This window comes from Pseudorca crassidens, chromosome 3 (genome assembly GCF_039906515.1).
Source record: "Pseudorca crassidens isolate mPseCra1 chromosome 3, mPseCra1.hap1, whole genome shotgun sequence".
NCBI lineage: Eukaryota > Metazoa > Chordata > Mammalia > Artiodactyla > Delphinidae > Pseudorca > Pseudorca crassidens.
This window is the reverse complement of record NC_090298.1, coordinates 168,231,784-168,250,567: the sequence shown is the minus strand read 5'-3', so window position 1 is coordinate 168,250,567 and position 18,784 is coordinate 168,231,784. Positions and strand designations below refer to the sequence as shown.

At 43.6% G+C, this 18,784-nt stretch overlaps 2 protein-coding genes across 10 annotated transcripts in view; one reads left to right on the top strand and one right to left on the bottom strand.

The window, feature by feature from the left end:
- The window catches only part of SAFB2 (scaffold attachment factor B2), a 34,539-nt gene extending 27,201 nt beyond the window's left edge, over positions 1 to 7,338 (bottom strand). For 5 of the 6 annotated variants that reach the window (XR_010942514.1, XR_010942516.1, XR_010942515.1 and 2 more), the window contains exons 1-4: positions 7,054 to 7,336; positions 5,819 to 5,906; positions 1,567 to 1,631; positions 1,278 to 1,481 (exon numbers count right to left, since the gene is read on the bottom strand). Coding sequence is in view for 2 of the 6 variants with exons in the window: in XM_067734088.1 (XP_067590189.1) it covers positions 1,278 to 1,481; positions 1,567 to 1,631; positions 5,819 to 5,906; positions 7,054 to 7,239 (543 nt within the window). In the remaining 4 variants the exon portion in view is untranslated. Of the gene's footprint in view, positions 1 to 1,277; positions 1,482 to 1,566; positions 1,632 to 5,818; positions 5,907 to 7,053 lie in introns of all 6 variants that reach the window. The other variant, XM_067734089.1, reaches the window with a different exon arrangement.
- A 281-nt stretch (positions 7,339 to 7,619) lies between these two features.
- SAFB (scaffold attachment factor B) overlaps positions 7,620 to 18,784 on the top strand; it is a 34,349-nt gene continuing 23,184 nt past the window's right edge. For all 4 annotated transcript variants that reach the window (XM_067734093.1, XM_067734092.1, XM_067734091.1 and 1 more), the window contains exons 1-2: positions 7,620 to 7,938; positions 11,037 to 11,121. In XM_067734093.1, the coding sequence (XP_067590194.1) occupies positions 7,750 to 7,938; positions 11,037 to 11,121 (274 nt within the window). In that variant the 5' untranslated portion in view covers positions 7,620 to 7,749. The remainder of the gene's footprint in view (positions 7,939 to 11,036; positions 11,122 to 18,784) is intronic.

The window sequence follows — 18,784 nt, the reverse complement described above, 5'->3', positions numbered from 1 at the left end:
AGGAAAATGAAGTTTTGCACTCCTCCGATTTCACTTGGTAGTGATGCTTTTCAAATAACAATAGGGAATTCCCTGGCAGTCCAGTGGTTAGGACTCCACACTTTCAGTGCCAAGGGCACAGGTTTGATCCCTGGTCAGGGAACTAAGATCCCGCAAACCATGCAGCTTGGCCAAAAAAAAAAAAAAAAAAAAGATAAAATAACAATAACTGGGCACTTTCTTCTAGAGTACTTTGTATAAAACAAACATTTAACTTGACTGTTTTCTCTTTTTATTATCTACTATACAAAAAAAACCTGGTATCCTAAAGGTTATTAAGTTAGAAAACCTTTTAACTTTTTAAGTGAAATATAAAAATACTCCTCCCCACGTACTTTTCTCTTTTTCTGGGTTTGGATGTTTTCATTAACCAAGAAGTTAGAAGCCAAGTCCATTCTATGGAAATAATTCACACACAACAGAATCTCACTGAGAGAACAAATCAAAGCTCACTACCTAGCCTAGGCTGAGCTGTGGGGATAACGGTGAAATTTGTGACTTTTGACCTTTAAGGTTTAAAGTTCAGTCCTACAAGGGCACTTTTCCTTCCAATTTAAAGCTAGAATGCCTTAAATAAAACCAAACTAAGATGGCTGGGCACGCCAAGGTGGTGAGATTAAACTGGCAATAAGTTCTAGGAGGGCTACGAGAGAGCTCTATGGCAACAGATGACAAGTGAGAAGCTGGGAAAGCGACACCGGCAACAGAATTAAAGCCCTCCTTTATACACAAGAAGTTAATAGTGGATTCCTTTAATTGGAGGGGTTATTCTGGGGGGACAAATACTTTTCTTCACTGTATTTCACATCTTTTAATATAACTGTCTAAATTTATATATGGAATACATCTTTAAAATATCAACAGGATTATCTGGATGGCGAGATTATGAACTGGTTTTTTCTTACCTTTCTATAGTTTTTTTTAAACCTTTTTTCTTTTTAAGGAAAATACTTTTTATCAACAGTGTCAACCTCTCATTCTATAACTTATGCTAAGAGAAGTGTCTCCTACCCAATTATAAAAATATCCTCCAACATACAGAAAAGTTATCCGTTAATTAACATCTGACCTATGTGGAGTTTAAATGGATATAATTTACCTCAAGGTTTAGACACCGAATTAAGTGTTTGTTTATGGTGACTGGTGATTTAGCTGCGTGCTCTGGCTCTGACAAAGAGCACATAAGCAGCGAGGAGCCCCAGGGCTGCAGCGCGCTGTACTGCATCTGCGTTACCTACAGAGTGTCCTGTGAACTGAGCTGGGAGCTCCCTCAGCTGCACAGCCACGTAGTCTTTGCTCTCGCATAGGGACTCGAGAATGCTGTCAGCGCCATCCTCCCCGAAGTCTGGAGCACCGCTATTCTCGACTTCGGTTTCTTCTAACACGTTAACGTCCATCATGTCAATATTCTGCAAACTGTCCAAACTTGCTTCCATGTCCTCCTGTAATGAGGAACGAAAGGTGTCAGCGACCAGGTGGACCAGAATGCGGAGCTCCTGCCGCCATCTCGGCTGTGATGCCACATACCTGCCCGTCTCTGGAATCTTCTTCCAGGCCATTGTCTTCTGTGCCTTCCTCCTCCGTCTTTTGTCCTAATTACAGCATAATTTTTCAATCAGACAACATTCAGGTTCTGGCCTCATAATTAGTTTATGCAGGATGACACAGCTCAATCTTGGTGAGAACATGTTATAGGGAAGCTAAATGTGCCTGTTCTTCTATCATGTATAGTTCTGTCTCAACTTGAACATAAAAATCTAGGATTTCTGTAACACTATCAAAGTATTTTGACTTTGCACAAAATATTCAAAAGCTTCAAAAGATTTCAAAACCACTCCAAACTAAGACTAACATCCCTAAAGAAAAATGAGCAAAGGATAAACATAGGCATTTCCCAATGAGTAAATTAAAAAATGTAATGTCCATATAGCACCCAAAGAACTGCAACCTAAGAGAGCGAGCCCAACGACGGACCTGCTGGTTCCCCTTCACTCCACCCACTGTAAGCAGGCCCCCTGCCTTCCGTCATTCTTCAGCCCAGGAACTCTTTTTTTGCTCAAGGCAAAAAGGCAAAGGCTACCATAAAGTCAATTTTCACCCTGAGTTCTGTGAACGCAAAGGGACTATTGAGAGTTATGTTAGGTATTCTTAATGGGGCTGGAAGGGAAGGAGAGTGGAAACTTCTAGACTCAGAAAGGTAAAATCTTTGGGCTCCCTATGTAACAACAGCCTTAAAAATATACATACCTTTATCCTGGAATTCCCCTTAGGATGTGCACTAAAATGTCTGACAAGGAATTCAAAACAAAGGTTACTTATTCTATGGAGTGCATACAGACTAAATATCCCAAAGGGAAGCAAATTATGGCATGTTATGCTCAAATGTGGGATGCCAGTATGGGGAGTCAGGGCGGGCGTGGGCTGTAGTGCGGCGATGTTTGAAGACATTTTGGTGTTATGACTGGCAGTGCTACTAGCATGTAGTGGACAGTGGCCAGGGATGCTGTGCAGCACACGGTAACACACAGGACAGCACCCTACCACAAAGCACTCAATTCAAATTGCCAACAGTGCCGAGTCTGCAAAACCCTGTGGCATACCACACACTTTGCAACTTGAAAAAGAAAAAATTATGCCTTTAAAGACCATTTAATGATATGGAAAAATGTCCACAAAGTTACCACATAGATCTACTCATTAAAATGCACGTGGATATTTTATACACGCAAGTGTGAAGACGCAGTGGTAGAACATACAAATGGATATGGCTAAAGCAATCCATCAACTGCAGTTAAAACACTGAGCAGTAAGAGCTACTTTCATTTTCACTTCTATAATTTTTTAAAAAGAGAAAATTAAACGCAAGAAACCTCAATCTTTATTTTATTGAAGTTTAGTTGATTTATTGATTTTGCTGTAACAGCAAAGTGATTCAGTTATACATATACCTTCTTTTTCATATTCTTTTCCATTATGGTTTATCACAGGACATTGCATACAGCTCCCTGGGCTATATGTTAGGACCTGTTGTTCATCCATCCTGTATATAATACACTGCATCTGTTAACCCCAAACTCCCATTCCATCCCTCCCCTAACCTCCTCCGCCCCCCAACCACAAGTCTGTTCTCTCTGTGAGTCTGAAGAAACCTCAATCTTTGATTAAAGATGCCAACTGCAATGTCTACACTTGTTATCTCGTTTGCCATTATCAGTGATTACTCAAAAAATATAGTTTTATTACACGTTGGGCACCATGCTCTTCGCATTATTTAATACTCCCCACAATGCTAGCAGGTTTATTATCTGAATTTGATGCAAGAATTTCGCTCTGCTCCAAAGCTGCGACTCAAAAACTCAGCTGTACCACCTCCCATTATATCTAAACCCTGAATATCCTTTTAAAATACGCTGTTTAAAAATGTTTGATAATTGCACCCAATTTCTAGGCCTCAAATAGTAGCCTGCAGTACCCACAAAGAATGTAAATAGAAGAGAGGCAGCCCAAAAAGCCTCACCAAAAAGCACCCTAAGTGGGAGTGACAATGAGACAAATGCTGGGCAGACAGGCTACACCCAAATCCCAAGGGCCTGCTCTTGGCTGACTAAAAGCTGAAAGGTGGAGGGGAACGGGACAGCAGACAGGCACAGACACCAGAAAATCAAATTTTAACCCCAAATGTAACCTAATTCAAAATTTTAATCTTTCAAAACGCACCCACAGTTTTCAGCAATTTTGCGCATTTAGATGAGCTGGGTAAAGGACCCCTGTTCCTACTTACAATGAAACTTAAAAAGTTCAGCTACTTTTCACTTTTGAAAGGCAGTGGTTACTCATGAATTCTCAGATTTAGTCCAACTTTGTGGCAGACTCTGGAAACCAACTGGTTGATTCCTATTAATCTCAAGGACCTAATTTCAACCAGGCCACCATGAGGACCTATCACTTCATATAATTAACCATGTGCCCACACACCTCCAAAGGACACACCAACTCTACAATTTGCAGGAGCTATCCTCTGCCCCAGGACCTCACCCACCTGCTTCTTCCTTGAAGGGGAAGGGACCAGTGCCTTTTAAATCCGAAATCCCAGCAACAGCTACCTGTACTGGTACAAACACTCTCTTTACACCAATGGAAGTAACTATTATCGAGGCTTTTCTGACAAAATGCTAACTCCAAGTAGCTTTGATTTGACTTATGCTTTAACCCAGACATTCAGACGTCTATTTGAAGCACTCAGCTCAGGTTTAGTTTTTCTAATGATTCAAAGATCCCCATAGAAGCCAAGAACGTTTTGATTAGTAGGGCTTGAACCTCACGGTTTTAAATGAGCATCTACACAAAAAAAGTTCTAAACGATTATCAAGTTGTGTCAACTATTCAAAACCAAACTTTCAGATCACTGGTAACTTGATGGCAAAGTACAAAGAGGTATTTGTATGTTTCCTGCTACAGACCCATCCCTCACGATCTGTATTTGTTTGGACGGTCAGTGTTTATAGCTGAAATACGGACAGTTTCACAGCAGTAAACACACACCAATGTTTTAGACTTCAATTCCTTATGTAACCTAACTCAAAAATTTAACTTTTCAAAACACGTGCACAAGATTTAAACAGTTAGATGAGTTCTGGAAAAGTTGTTCTGCTAAAACAGCTGTTAAAAACATAAACTGAAGTTGTTGAAAATGCTACAAGGTCATTTCATTTTACTTTCTAAGCAGCTGTCTCCCATTGCCTGAATTGAGCACTTCTTTAGATGAATGGGACACATACAGCTGTGAGAATTTTTGTGCAGCAACCTTCAAGAAAATAAGCCTGTCATGTGGGAGTTTCAAATTACACTGTCCTTACCACAATAAAATCCGATAATGAGAGCGACACCTAATGAGGTTCTGAAGTTTTATGGAATTAAATCCTCCCCAAAATAAGTGCTATCAGCCATAAAAAATGGAGCACTGATGTATGTTACACCATGGATAAACCTTAAAAACATTATGCTCAGTGAAAGATACCAGACACAAGAAGCCACATGTTATATGATTCTATTTATATGAAATGTCCAGAATAGGCAAATCCTTAGAGAAAAAACCTCAATTAGATATTGCCGGGGAGGGGGGGGCGGGCGGTGGACATGGGAACTGACTGCTAATGGGCATGGGGGATTTCTCTTGGGGTGATGAAAATATTTTAGAATTAGAGAGGGGTGATGGTTGCATACCCTTGTAAATATACTGAAAAGCACAGCATTATACACTTTAAATAATATGAGAATTTTACAGTATGTGAATTATATCTTGATTGAAAAAAAAAATAAGTGTTAAAATGGGCTGGGTGCAAATACTCCGACAATCTATTCTGTACCCCAGAGAAGTTGGGTTCTGTTGGATCTCTGGTTGGTGTCATTTTCCTTGGTTTAAGGTGTAGTTTTTTGAACTAGGAAGGAAGCCAAGCAGGTGCATTTGGTTGCTCAGACCAGTTGGGGCAGCTTCCAGAGAGTGCCTTACTCTAGTTCTTTTTTAATCCCAACGACAAGAACCGTGAGGTTTTCAGTACGTACTTTAATTTTACCTGGCACCTACAAATCTCTTTACTCCTCCCCAGCACCCTGACATCCTTACACGTTAGGTGGTGGAAAAGCAAGCCTAACTGTTAGACGGAGAATAATAAGGGCCACTCTCCCGACCTGGAGGGCAGGAATAATGCTAAACCACCAGTCCTCTACGGAAGTCCTCTCAAGGCAGAGGCCTCAAGCAGCAACAAGTTCAAGCGGATACCTTTAACGCATTTCTTTGTCGTCCTCTTGCTTGTGGCTTCCAACGCGACGCCAATTTCATCAGGATCTTGACCTTCTTCCTTAACCGCCTATTGAGGAGAGACAAATTTTACAACGTGGCTAAGAGCTGCAGGACACACACTGTTCTTCCTAGGTAACAACTTCCCAGCGAACAAGCGCAAACCTTTTCTTGCAAAGAGCAACTCTGGTTCTGGTTATGTGGGCTGCCAGCCCCAAAGCCACAGGAAGAACCCAGCGTCACTCGGTTCTCTCCGCAGAGGCCCCCCCACCCAAAAGACAAAGAGATGTGTGGGATGGGGCTCCACAGAGTCTGTGACGAGTCCCGAAATGGTCCCTAACCTCCAAACTACCTCCACTTTAAGTCAACGATGCAACACACAAGAGAGGCTGCACTTGGTCTGGCATGGGCAGAGAGGGCTGCGTGCTGTTCGACAGGCCACCTTTGACCTCGGCGGAGGAAGAACACTGAACGAACTGGGTAGAGGGCAGATGGTGGTTCCAGGCGACAGTGCCTTTCGCGTGCTTGGGGACTCCGCGCTCAACTCACAAGGGCCCTACCCTCAAGAGCCTGTTCCCATCAAGGAGATGACACCTCCCCCCAACTCCCGGTACCCAACTCTGTGTTAAGTGCTACGAGGTGGGACAAGAAACAGAATGGTGCGACACAGGGAGTCACGGAGGTGGAACAACACTTAGGAAGGGTGGGCAGGGTGGCGACGTCTCAGACAGACCCAAAATGACAACAAAGCCCCAGCCAGATGGAGACCTGGGAGACGAGCAGCCAGGTGGAAAGCACGCTAAGAGCAAAGGTCCTGAGGCAAGAACAAGCACAGTCCCCCCGCCCTTCCTGGGAAACATCAAAGGCTCTTCAATCATCCGCTCCGCAAGGGACAAAACTGAGGCGCGGGGAGGGGACGGCACTTGTCCAAGGTCACACAGCCCCGGGAAGAGTCCAGGGGCCACCCTGCGGCTAAAACGGGCTTTCAGCGCACCGGAGGCGACCGACGGGAGGGAAAGGGGGAGGCAAAGCACAGCGAGGGGCGGTGACGGGCCAAGGTCACACAGCCGGAGCCCCAGGGGCCTGACAGCTCGGGCCGGGATCGGCCACGAGAGAAGCGGACCGGGGGCGCCCCGCCCGGGGGAGTCACGGTGACAGGCCCGCGCGGGGGCGTGCCCCGGCCTCAGGCGCCACCCCGGGGCCCCGGGCCGCCTCACCTTCTTGAGCCGCTCCATCAGGACGCTCTTGTTGCCGCCCGTGTCCAGGTTCCGCTTCTTCAGCTCCGCCCGCAAATCGATCACCCGCAAGTCACTGAGCCGCCGCGTCCCGACCTCTGAGGCGCCCGAGACGACAGCGGCTGTGCCAGAACCCGAGTCACCGGACCCTGCCAGAGTCTCCGCCATCCCGGGTTTCCCGTCTCTGCCACCTATTCCACACACCGCCGGCGGCTGTAGCTTCTCTGAGCACAAAATGGCGCCGCCTGAGAGGAAAACGCACTCCCTTCCTCCCGCCCCGTTTTCCGGCCGCGCATGCGCGCCGCCCGGATCAGGGCTCTTAGCAGCAAGCAGGCTCGCGCGCCAACCAACCGCACGTGTCCAGCCACAACGCGCAGGCGCCGTAACCGCAGTACGCATGTGTCCAGGCAGTTCGCGGCGGGAGGCCGGCGAGACGACACGCGCCTGCGCGTATCCCCCCTCACCACACACACCGCTCCCTCCCGCCCAAGGCTCTCACCACGCATGGGCAGACGCGACCGGGAGCGTCGAACCCACGCCGTGTACGCCTGCGCAGAAGCGAGGCGCGCCGGGGCGGCTGGAGCGGTTTCTTCGCAAGCGGCGCCATTTTGTGCTGGGAGCCGAGATAAATCCGGCCCGGTTTTCTGTGAAGTGGGCGGCGGAGCCAGGGTCCCTGGAATGGCGGAGACTCTGTCAGGCCTAGGCGATTCGGGTGCGGCGGGCACAGCGGCTCTGAGCTCCGCCTCGTCGGAGACCGGGACGCGGCGCCTCAGCGACTTGAGGGTGATCGATCTGCGGGCGGAGCTGAGGAAACGGAACCTGGACTCGAGCGGCAACAAGAGCGTTTTGATGGAGCGGCTTAAAAAGGTAGAGCCAGGGCTCTGGGGGTGGGCAGGAGGTGGGTCGGGGGACCCTCGCGGCCGCGACGGGGGCCTTCTGGCGTCGGGGTCCGCCCCCGGCCCCGTTTGCGGCCTGCGCCGGGCCTGGCGCCCCGGGCTTCTCCCGGCTCCTCCCAGGCCCCGGCGGGAGCTTCGAGCCCCGCCGGGCCCAGCGCCGCATCGGGGCGAGAACAAGAAAAAGAAAATCTCGACGCGAACGGGGGAGGTTGGGGGTGACGGGTACATCGGCCGAATGCTTGTGTTATCCGCATCAGCTCCTGCTTTTCAAGGGCTTTCTTCGGCTGGTTGCATTCCGGCCTCTGAAAGTGGTCGCGGAACCCTGAAATTCTCGCTTCCTCCGCGGCGTTAGGGGACTCGGCCAAGGTCACTCGGCCGGGGTGAGGAGGTCGGGATTTGAACCGAGGCCGGCCGATTTTCTGAGCCCGTGTCGGCCGCGGGGGCGTCCTCTGGGAAGAGAGATGCTTCTTGATCCGTTAGGGCCCAGAACCCTTGAATAGGGGATTAATTTTTAAAGTAATCATATCGAGGGAATACTCAAAGGGCGGGGGGGAATGGGGAAACGGCTTAGGGATTTGCCAGTACGGGCTTGGGGATTTAGCCTGGAGGGAAAAGTGCTATTTGTAATAACCACCAGAAATGAAACAGACTTGGGGAGGTTCTAAAGGCTCCGTCAGATCTGCATGATCTTGAGCGTGGAAGACATTTAATCCCTTCTGGGCCTATTTCTCCTTGTGTCCAGTAGAAGAAAATAATAGTGTTTTCGCGTTAGGATTAAGTAAAATGGCATGAAACGGGCTTGGCGTGTTGCCCAGCGCATGTAAACACTCGAGGTGCGATCGCTGTCACGTTTCACTTTTTTCTCTGTGCCACCGCTTGGTATTTGCAAACAGGGGGTTTTAACCCCCTACCTCGAGGGTTCTGCGAAGAGCAGGGAGTTAAGTAAGTGTTTGTGCCCTTCTGCTTCCCCTGTGCTTGCCTTGTCCTGGTGGCTTCTTTCTTTTTGCCGCCTAGCGACTCTTGTATGGGGACTTCTCCTGTGTACTCGCTAAGCCTTGTTATCTATCCCCCAGCCCCGAGACAGTGCGGTTTGTCACTCATTCTACTCTCCGGCCTCCCTAACAACAGAGGATCAGAATTTTACTTATTAATTGCTGTTTAGAGGAAGTAAGGATTATTTCCTATTACCTGGATGAGGAAACTCAGGCTTGAGAGTAGTGAGTTATTTGCTCCGAGTCAGTTGGGCCTTTCTAACTTGAGTCTGTTTTCTTTCACTATGGTTACTAACTTCCTTGACCCAGACGGGGCAGGCGGTTCATCCACTGAGATGTTTACCTGGAGAAGGTGCAAGGAGGGTGAGGGTTGGCACCCGGGGACATGTGATCCATGTTGTTAGTAGCCACAAGGCCTCCTATCAAAAAAGTCAAATTGCGGGGCTTTAGCCTTTATTCCCCCAGATAGTCCACAAGCCTGCAATGCTGATAGGATGGTATTGAACCTTCCCGTCAGGCGGGGGTTGAGACTGGTGTGATCTTCCATCACTAACGTCTCTGAGGGGACAAACCCATCCCTTCTTCCTTCTTTTCAGTTTCTTAGCGATGTGCTCAAAATACATAAATACCATTAGCATATATACCCATCTGCTACCCTGCCCAAGCAAGTCTGGAAGTACTGATGTTCTTCTCTTGTACTTCCGTTATCTAGTTTTTTTTTTTTTAGGAAGGGCAAAGGAGGGAAAGGTGGAAGCAAAACACAAAGTGTAATTTGGCAAGGTCTGTAAGGATGACTCGTAGCCTACGGTCCCCCCTAGGGATGACCCTGTGAACACTACACCTAGAGGAGACACACTGAGGGGCAAACTGGTACACCTTCTGTCTGGGGTAGTTTTTGGATTCTCCTGGTGATGTTCCAGAATCTTCTGTCTCCAGGAAGAGAGTGAAAGACTTTATGTTTGTGCATTCCTTGATGCCAGGGCATAACTCCAATTCTTCCTTCTGGTTCTGGCTTCAGAGAGAAGGGAGAGGTTTCTTTGTTCCTGGTACAGGTTAGATGTGGAGCCTCCACGCTGCATTCTGAATTTAGACTTTTCCAAGCTAGGAAACTCCTCATAATCTTCGAGACTTCTGAAACTGTTTACAAATAAAACAACATTTGAAATGGGTTTAAACAGAGTTTGAGAGTCCAGTAAAAACAGGCTTTTCAGTAAAACCTAACTGTGAAGCCCAGTGTCTATGGATATCAGCATTGACACGCTCAGTCCTGTTTGTTTTGTTGTTGTTGTTTTTTCTCCTGAGTGCCTCCTTGGTGCCTGGCACAGTGCAGAGCATAAGTGGGGGCTGCTCAAGTGAAGGACAGGCTCTTGGGATGGGGAGGCGGGACTTGCCAAGAGATCCTTATAATTCTGTATCCGATGAAGCAGGCCCCCTAGTGGTTGACGGCAAGGCCTCTGGAGTCAGTCAGAGATGATTGTGAAGGGATGAGGTAGTACGTGTCACATCCCATACCGTGCCACACACAGCAGGAACTCAGGCAGTGAGTGTTAGTATTCTGTACAGAGGGTGCCTAGTACAGGTGTGGCGTGGAGAGGGGATCAGGGAGGGTCGAACAGCCCATTGTTGAGTGAAGTCATAGGTAACTAGAGAGTGTGCCTTTTCCTTTTTTGAGTTTTTTTGGGCCCAGGAATAGGATCAGTCAGATTTTGGTGATAATGTTAAAAATAACCCTAATGTTTGGTGAGTGCTTGCTTTACAAGGATAATACGAATTCTCATGACAGCTTTCCTGGGTAAGAACATTTATTAGCCCCATGTTCCAGAGTAAAAAATAAACTCACAGGGATTAAATAAGCCTGCCTGAGACCACACAGCTAAGATCTGGTAGAATCCGTCTAAATCCAGAGCCCTTGCTTGCTCTACATTGGTAGAGCTTTTTCTACGTTGGTAGAAAAAGAAAGAATGAATGAACAGGTGGGGAGAGGCCCTTTCCAGATCAGCACCCTGAAGCTTCTGTGAAAGTCAAATCTGTGTGCTGGGTGAACTTTTTGGGTGAACTTTTTTTACCTTCTCTCTAGGCAATTGAAGATGAGGGGGGTAATCCTGATGAAATTGAAATTACCTCTGAAGGAAATAAGAAGACATCAAAGAGATCCAGCAAAGGTATGGAGGATTTTATAAGCATAGCTAATGTTAGGAACGTTTTTCAAAACTGACTTCTTTTGCTAATGTGCTTGTGGACTGCCCTGTGAATCAGAAGGACCTTGAATGAAGGTTTGCATTTTCTTTCAAGATCCCTCCACTGTATTTTTGTTTCCATGGTTCTTGGGAATTCAGAGGATGGAAGAGGTACTTACACCTCTACTTATTTTCCTCTGTAGGTTTCTCAGCAGCCGTTGCTTATCCAGACTCTTAACCTTCTTTAAGTAGAGAGTGTTTAGAATTACTTGAGTCTCCTATTGACCTGACTTGTGCAAAATAACTTCCCTTTTAAATACTGCCTGGCCAAAACAGAGTTGTCACTTTTACAGACATTGCTTTCGAAAACTGCATACTGCATAAAAGCCAGATTCCACGTGGCATTAATGACCTTCACCATCTGCCCCAAATCTTCCCTTCCCTGCTTCCTCCCACACCACCTTCCTCTGTTACATATACCTTTAATCAGGTCCCAAACATGTGGTTTACTCTCTTGGCTCTCTGGGCCTTAGCTTATATGTTCTACCCACTCCTCTTCCCCATTTGTCTGCATTCAAGTCCTAGTTCATCAAGAGACAACTTCTGATCCCACCAACAGCAGGTCTTCTCTCCTTAGGTCCTCTGTGATGCCATGGCCTGAGTTTTAATGCTTACGTTTCATTCTGCCTTGTGTCACAATCAGGTTGTTGAGGACAGGGGCTGCGTCTTCCTTGTCTTTCTTCCTGCTTAGTATTTATTCATTGAGTTACTAATGGAATTCAGTGACATTCAACTACTGTTTTAAGAAAGAATTAGCTAAAACTGGACATTTGGGCTGTCCTGAAAGTTCTCTTGGTAATTGGAGGTTTTATTGCTCAGGCCCCAAAACAAAACAAAATATTTTTACCTGGTCAGTGGTGAAGAATTGGGTGTGAAATGTCTGGCACCAATATCAACCATGCTCTGGGGTATATAAGCTCTGGGAGAACAGCAGTCAGTGACCTCACTTTGGAATGAAGTCACCTCTGTGGTCCACAGTTCATCGAGCATTTTTGGTTTTGCCCAAGTCAGTGTTTTTGCCAAGGCAAAGAGTGCTGAAAAATCAACAGAGAAAGACAGTTATAGACTGGGAAAAAGTAGAGCCTGTGGATATCCTTTTTGCTTTCTTTTTCTTTTTAACAGAAGAAGAAATGCTTGTGTTAAGGTCTTTGGAAATACAAATGTGCATTAAGTAAAGTGTTGAAATTCCTTTCCATTCAGGAGGCAACCCGTTATTAAAAGTGTGGGCATATTTTCCCAGACTTATATATGTGTCTGCAGTCATCTAAAAATGCAGAAAGATGCGCACACACCTGTGTGCCTTTGTCTTTCCTTTAAAAAAATTGGTTCTACTACACACCATATTCTCTAATTTGTTTTTTTTCATTTAGCATGTTGAGGACATTTTTCGATAGTGCTGAAAATAAAAAAAACTCATTCTTTTAACAGCTGAGTAGTCCTTCATATGATTGTACCACAGTTGAGCTCGTCAGTCTTATTACTAGACGGTTGGGGTTTGTTCCAGTTTTCAGCACAGCCGTGAACCAGAGCTATCTCTGCTGAAGGAATATGTTTTTGTTAACTTATTGGAAGTAGAATTCCGGGGTCAAAAGATATGTGCATTTTATTTTAAAAATAGCTACTAACAAATAGCTCTCCAACAGGCTGTACTGGTTAATATCTGGCAGCATAGGGGGTGGGAGAGGGTGCCAATTTCTTTAAATTCTCAATGCTGAATATTATCTTTTTTTTAATGTTGTCTTATATATAGAAGAAAAGTATTTCATTGTATTTATTTGAATTTCTCCACAGGTAAAGTTTCCATTTACATTTCTTCACAGATTAGACAGTTTCTGATGATTGGCCATCTGTATTTTCTGAATTGCCTTTTCATGCCCTTTGCCCGTTTTTCTGCTGGGTTGTTGGTCTTATTGACTCTTGAGGGCTCGCTCTCTGTAAAATGTCACAGTTGGTTTTTCCCTGTCTCTCATTTGACTTAACTAGTTTGTGGTGTTTTGGTCTTTAAAGTTTCAATCTTTAACACAGGCAACGCAGTCATTTTATACGGGTTCTAGATTTTATGTTGTATTTTAAAAGGCTGTCCTTTGCTTTAAAATTATTATTTTTTAAATCATTCCGCATTTTGGAGTGGTATTTATGGTTTTATTTTGAGTTCATTTGGAGTTTATTTTTGCATATGATGTGAGATAATGAGGGATCAAAATATGGAACATTCCTATCAGACTCCTCGTGCCCTTGCCCAGTTATAGTCCCTGCCTGTCCCTCGAAGGGGGGGAGAATATGTGATTACTTTGACCATAGATTAGTTTTGCCTGTTCTAGAGCTTCAAGTGAAATAGACCCATTTAATACAAATTTTTTTATTTTGTTGGCAGCACCGCACGGCTTGTGGGGTCTTAGTTCCCTGACCAGGGATTGAACCCGGGCCCTCAGCAGTGAGACCATGGAGTCCTAACCACTGGACTGCCAGGGAATTCCCAATACAAACTCTTTTGTGTCTGGTTTCTTATGCTTGGTGTGATTCTATTCTGGAGTTTTACAGTACATATTGATATTTAATAGGGCAAGTCTATAAGTTCTGAATTATTTACGACTATCTTATTAGATTTTATCATGATTTTAACTGAAAATAGTTTTTTCATCTCCCCTGTTTGAACAAACTCAAAATGGTTTGAAATCTGATTATTTTAATCAGAATCCTAGAAAGCACACCTCAAGTAATCTCAGCATCCCTCCAAAGTAGTTTCACACCAAAACTTTGTTTAGCAGAATCTTTTAAAATAATTATCAGCAAAATAATTTAACTAGAAAAGCAAAGTCAGCATCTTTGCTTTTTAAGCTGTTGCCTGATTCTGTGTTGCTGGGTTGTCTTTGTTTCTTTTGATATAATTTCTTTCTTTTTTTTAGAATAACCATCAAATGCATTTTAATAATTGACAAAATTTTGAACAGATACTTCACAAGAGAATATAAATAAATGGCCAGTGACCACATCAAAAAATGCTTGTCATTAGCTATCAAAGAAAATAAAATTAAAATGACTAGAAATGCTAGAAAACAACTATTAAAATAGCAAAGATATAGAAAAACAAACTCCCATACACTGCTGTAGAGTATGTAAAATGCTATTTGGGGAAAAAAATTGGCACATACTTACAAAATTGAAACTTCAACTAAAATACAACCCAATTATTCCACTCCTGTTTCTTTAGCCAAAATAAATGAAAGCATAGATCCACACAAAAATTTGAAAATGAATGTACAACGTATCTTTTTTTTAGGAGACATAATTTCATACTTAGAAAAGATGCAAGAATAATACAAGGAATTCTCATATATCCTCATCCAGATTCCCCAAATGTTAGCATTTTATTACATTTGTTTTATCCTTTTCTTTCTCAGGACAGGTCAGGAGCGGGGAGAGAGAAAGAAAGAAAGGGGGGTGGAGAGGGAGAGAGAGAAAGAGAGAGAGAGAAAGAAAGAGAGAGATAAAATAAATGTAATATATATATATTTTTTCCCCCTGAACTGTTTGAGAATAAGTTGCATGTATGTGCCCCTTTGCCCCTAGAGACCGCAGTATTTTCTAAAAGCAGGGACATTACGTGATCATACGTAATTACCAAAATCAAGAAATTAATGTTAATATACTGTAATCTAAGCTTAGACCTTATTTAGATTTAGCCATTTGTTCCAATAATGTTCTTCATAACTCAAAAGAAGAAAAAATCGGGTCTTTTCATAGCCTTCAGTTGTCACGTCTTTTTAGTTTCCTTTAATCTGCAACAGTTTCTAAGACTTGCTTTGTATTTGTGACATTACCATTTTTTGAAGAGCATAGACCACTTATTTTGAAGCCTGTTTTTCAATTTAGGTTTTTTTGGTTTGTTTTGTTTTGTTTTTTTTCCCCTCGTGATTAGGTTCAAATTATACACTTTTGTCAGAAATACCACCGGAAGTGTTATTTTTCTCAGTTAACCTCCTTAGAGGCACATCCTGACCATTTGTGTAAGTGACTTGAGGTGGTATTGGTTGGGTTTCTCCACTGGAAAGTTAACTGTTTTACTCTTTGTAATTGTATCTATGGGGAACATACTTTGTGACTTATAAATATCCGTTTCACCCTCCACTAGTGTCAGCATTCACTGAGTCTCGTCCAGTGGTGATTTTCTAAATTTATCATTCCATCTTTGGTAGTTGGTTTTCTGCCATAAGAGGTAGCTTGCCCTTCTCCCCCACTTATCAGTGTGAACTTAGAGATTCCTATTTTATTCAGTAGGTGATAAGTAAGCCTTTATGATTATTATTTTGATGTTCAGATTGTCCCAATGAGAGTCCTTCAGGCTGGCTCCTGTGTCTTTTTGACATGATCACTTCATTCTTTGAACACTTACTTTCTGGCACAAGACAGTGTTCCAGTGTCTGTTGCTTTCCCTGCCCCACACTGGGAATCAGGCATTTCTTCCAGGTGCCCTCCTTCCTTTTTGTGGAGCGTGCTGTTGTACTCTTTGCTACTGGGATGTCAACTCCTTGGCCAGTGCTGGGTCTGTAAGGTCTTTTGGTCTCAGTGTGCCTCATGAAATTAAATAATGGTAAAGCAATCTGAAATAAGCCAATGACAGCTTAAGAAATGAGAAAAAAATATGGGAATTCCCTGGCGGTCCAGTGGTTAGGACTCTGTGCTCTCACTGCCAAGGGCTGGGGTTCGATCCCTGGTCGGGGGACTAAGATCCCGCAAGCTGAACAACGTGGCCACAAAAAAATAAAGCTCTGGCTAATATGAACAGTGCACCTGAAAAACTCACTAGCTAGTTATAATTGTTCATCACTTGATTCTCTTGCGTTTTTGAGGTGGCATTGATAGATCATCCACAAGTCAAAGACTTAAGCAAGTTATTGCCAGAAGCCATTAAAAATAGATATACTGTTCTTAAATAGTAAGTAAAGCTAAAAGGAAATATTCTAGTAGCGTGACATGACTAATTTTGAGAAGGTTTTCCTAGATGTGGTGACTTGATATAAAGTTCTCAATTCCCCCCAAAGTAACCTAAAAGAAACTTTGAGATTTGTCTGTTCTAAAATTAATCAAAAAGAAAATACACAAGAATAGCTAAAATTGAAAAACAGTGTTGCATACTTGCTCTCATTTTAACGGTAAGATATTGAAACAGAGTGGGGAGTTTAAGGATTTGCTCATTATAAAGGAAGCACTAAGGATTTTTCAGTAAACAATGTTGGAACAGTTGGCTATCTGGTGGTAGGGAAAATCTCTATTAACCTTCTTCTATGCAAAATAGAAATTCCAACTAGAATAGTATTTTTGTAATATAGTGGTAAGGAAGGCCTGAAATGAGACTTAAAAAACAGAAACTATAAAGAATAAATTTGGCTACTTGAAAATTTTAAGCCTCTCTTAATAAAAGATACCATAAGTAAGATACAACAACTGGGAGAAAATATTACAGCATGTAAGCATCCAGAAAGCATTAAATATTCCTACAAATTAATAAAATAGACAATCCAGTTGACAAAGAACAACAGAGATTATGAATAGGCAGTTCACAGATGAAAGAAACAAACAAGGCCTATATACAAGGGAAAAAAATTCCCTTGCTGGTAACTGAAGGAAAGCAAATAAAAATAATGAGATATCATTTTTGCCTGTTACACTGGTAAAAATTTACACAATTCTCAATATCCCACATTGGCAAGGGTGTGAGGAAATGGGTAGTTATTGGAGATGGTAAATTAATAAAGCTGCTTTGGGAGGTTAACTAAACCAAGGAACTCCATAATATGGAATAAAAGATGGAAGTGAGTCAATATATAGCACAAGAAACTATTCCAAGGCCTTTATTGAGTAACGAAAGCAAGTTACAGAATGTATATACAATATGATTCCATTACATAACAAGTTTATTTCCATTTGAATGATATATGTGTGTAAATCCCCAAGAAAATGTTTTGAAGGACCACCAAGCTGGTAACAATGGTTACCTCTTAGAAGTGCAATGGGGAGAAGGGAGACTAGTTTTTTTCATGTATTTATGAGGGTGGATCTTTTATTAATAAATGGTGTGAATTTATTTATTTTATTTATTTTTTGCTGCGTTGGGTCTTCGTTGCTGCGCACGGGCTTTCTCTAGTTGCGTTGAGCAGGGGTTACTCTTCGTTGTGGTGCACAGCCTTCACATTGCAGTGGCTTCTCTTGTTTCAGAGCGCAGGCTCTGGGCACACAGGCTTCAGTAGTTGTAGCACGCAGGCTAAGTAGTTGTGGCGCACGGGCTTGGCTGCTCCGTGGCATGTGGGATCTTCCCAGACCAGGGCTCGAACCCATATCCCCTGTATTGGCAGGCGGGTTCTTAACCGCTGTGCCACCAAGGACATCCCAATGGTGTGAATCTTTTAATGAGTGTATTTGTGTAATTGTGTGGATGTATTTATGTAGTCAAGCAAATTTTTAAAAATATTGGCCTTTCCACATGAAGCAGGCCACACGGGATACTGGGGGCATATCCCAGCAGAAGTCCAGGGAGGTGGTCTAACAGGTGAGTTGGACGTAATTGCCAAAGCAGAAGCTTAACAGGGAGAAGAAACCAGAATCCCAGGCGAGGGGGCTGGGAGCAGGTTATAGAGACAAGCACTGAGTGAGGCCTGTAGTTTGGAGACTGCGAACATTGGAGGCGTTTTACTCGGCAGAAGAAGGCTTTGAGGGGTACCTTTTCCCTAAGTACCAAAAACAGTCGCTTTAGTTTTTGCCAGAGTAATATTTTTCATTCACATTAATTTTGGATTCATTTAGACACGCTGTTTTTCATCTTTGGAAAGTAGGGTATCTTTCCCCAAACCTACTTCCCCCCAAAGTAGGCGATTGTTGATAAGCATCCCAGTAGGGGTGTGCTTTCTATATTGAAGACTAAACGTTCTTAGAACTGCATATTCTCTTGACATTTCTGGCCAGGTCATTTAGCTGGGAGAGTTCTCCTGTGGAGGGATTTGAGCTGCAGTGGAACTGTGCTTATTGCTCAGGAGAACAGTAGGTTGTGAGATCTGAGTCTGCCAGATGAAAACCCGCTGCCTTTCTTGTGAAAGGGAGAAAGACAGTATAAAGGGTGGCAAGTTTGTGGTAGTCTACTTAGATTTTTTCCTAGTAGTAATTCAGTGGAATTGGACAAAAACCAATGTGCATGTTCTAGAATGGTAACCAGCTTTATCAAATACAGTAAGTCTGTGGAAACGTTGCTAGTGTATCTTCCTGGCATATTTACAAAGACCACTGGGTTGAGTTCCAGACATTTTTGAAGCTCAAGGCATGTTTTGCCATAGGAATATTATAAAATGGTATTGGGGTTCCCAGTCAGCCACCAAGGCTACTTGCACGTAATGTATTGCATTCTAGTATTAGTGTCACAATTCCCTGTGTTCCTAAATAAGATATTCCTGAGAACATGAGTGAAATTAGAATGTGGAAGAATTAAGTAACACATGTTATAAGAAAATTCTCACCCTTGAGAGAGGTTTTTTTAACGTCTGAATGATGGTATAAATGATTAGGGTTGAGCTCCCCGCACACACAGATTCTATATACA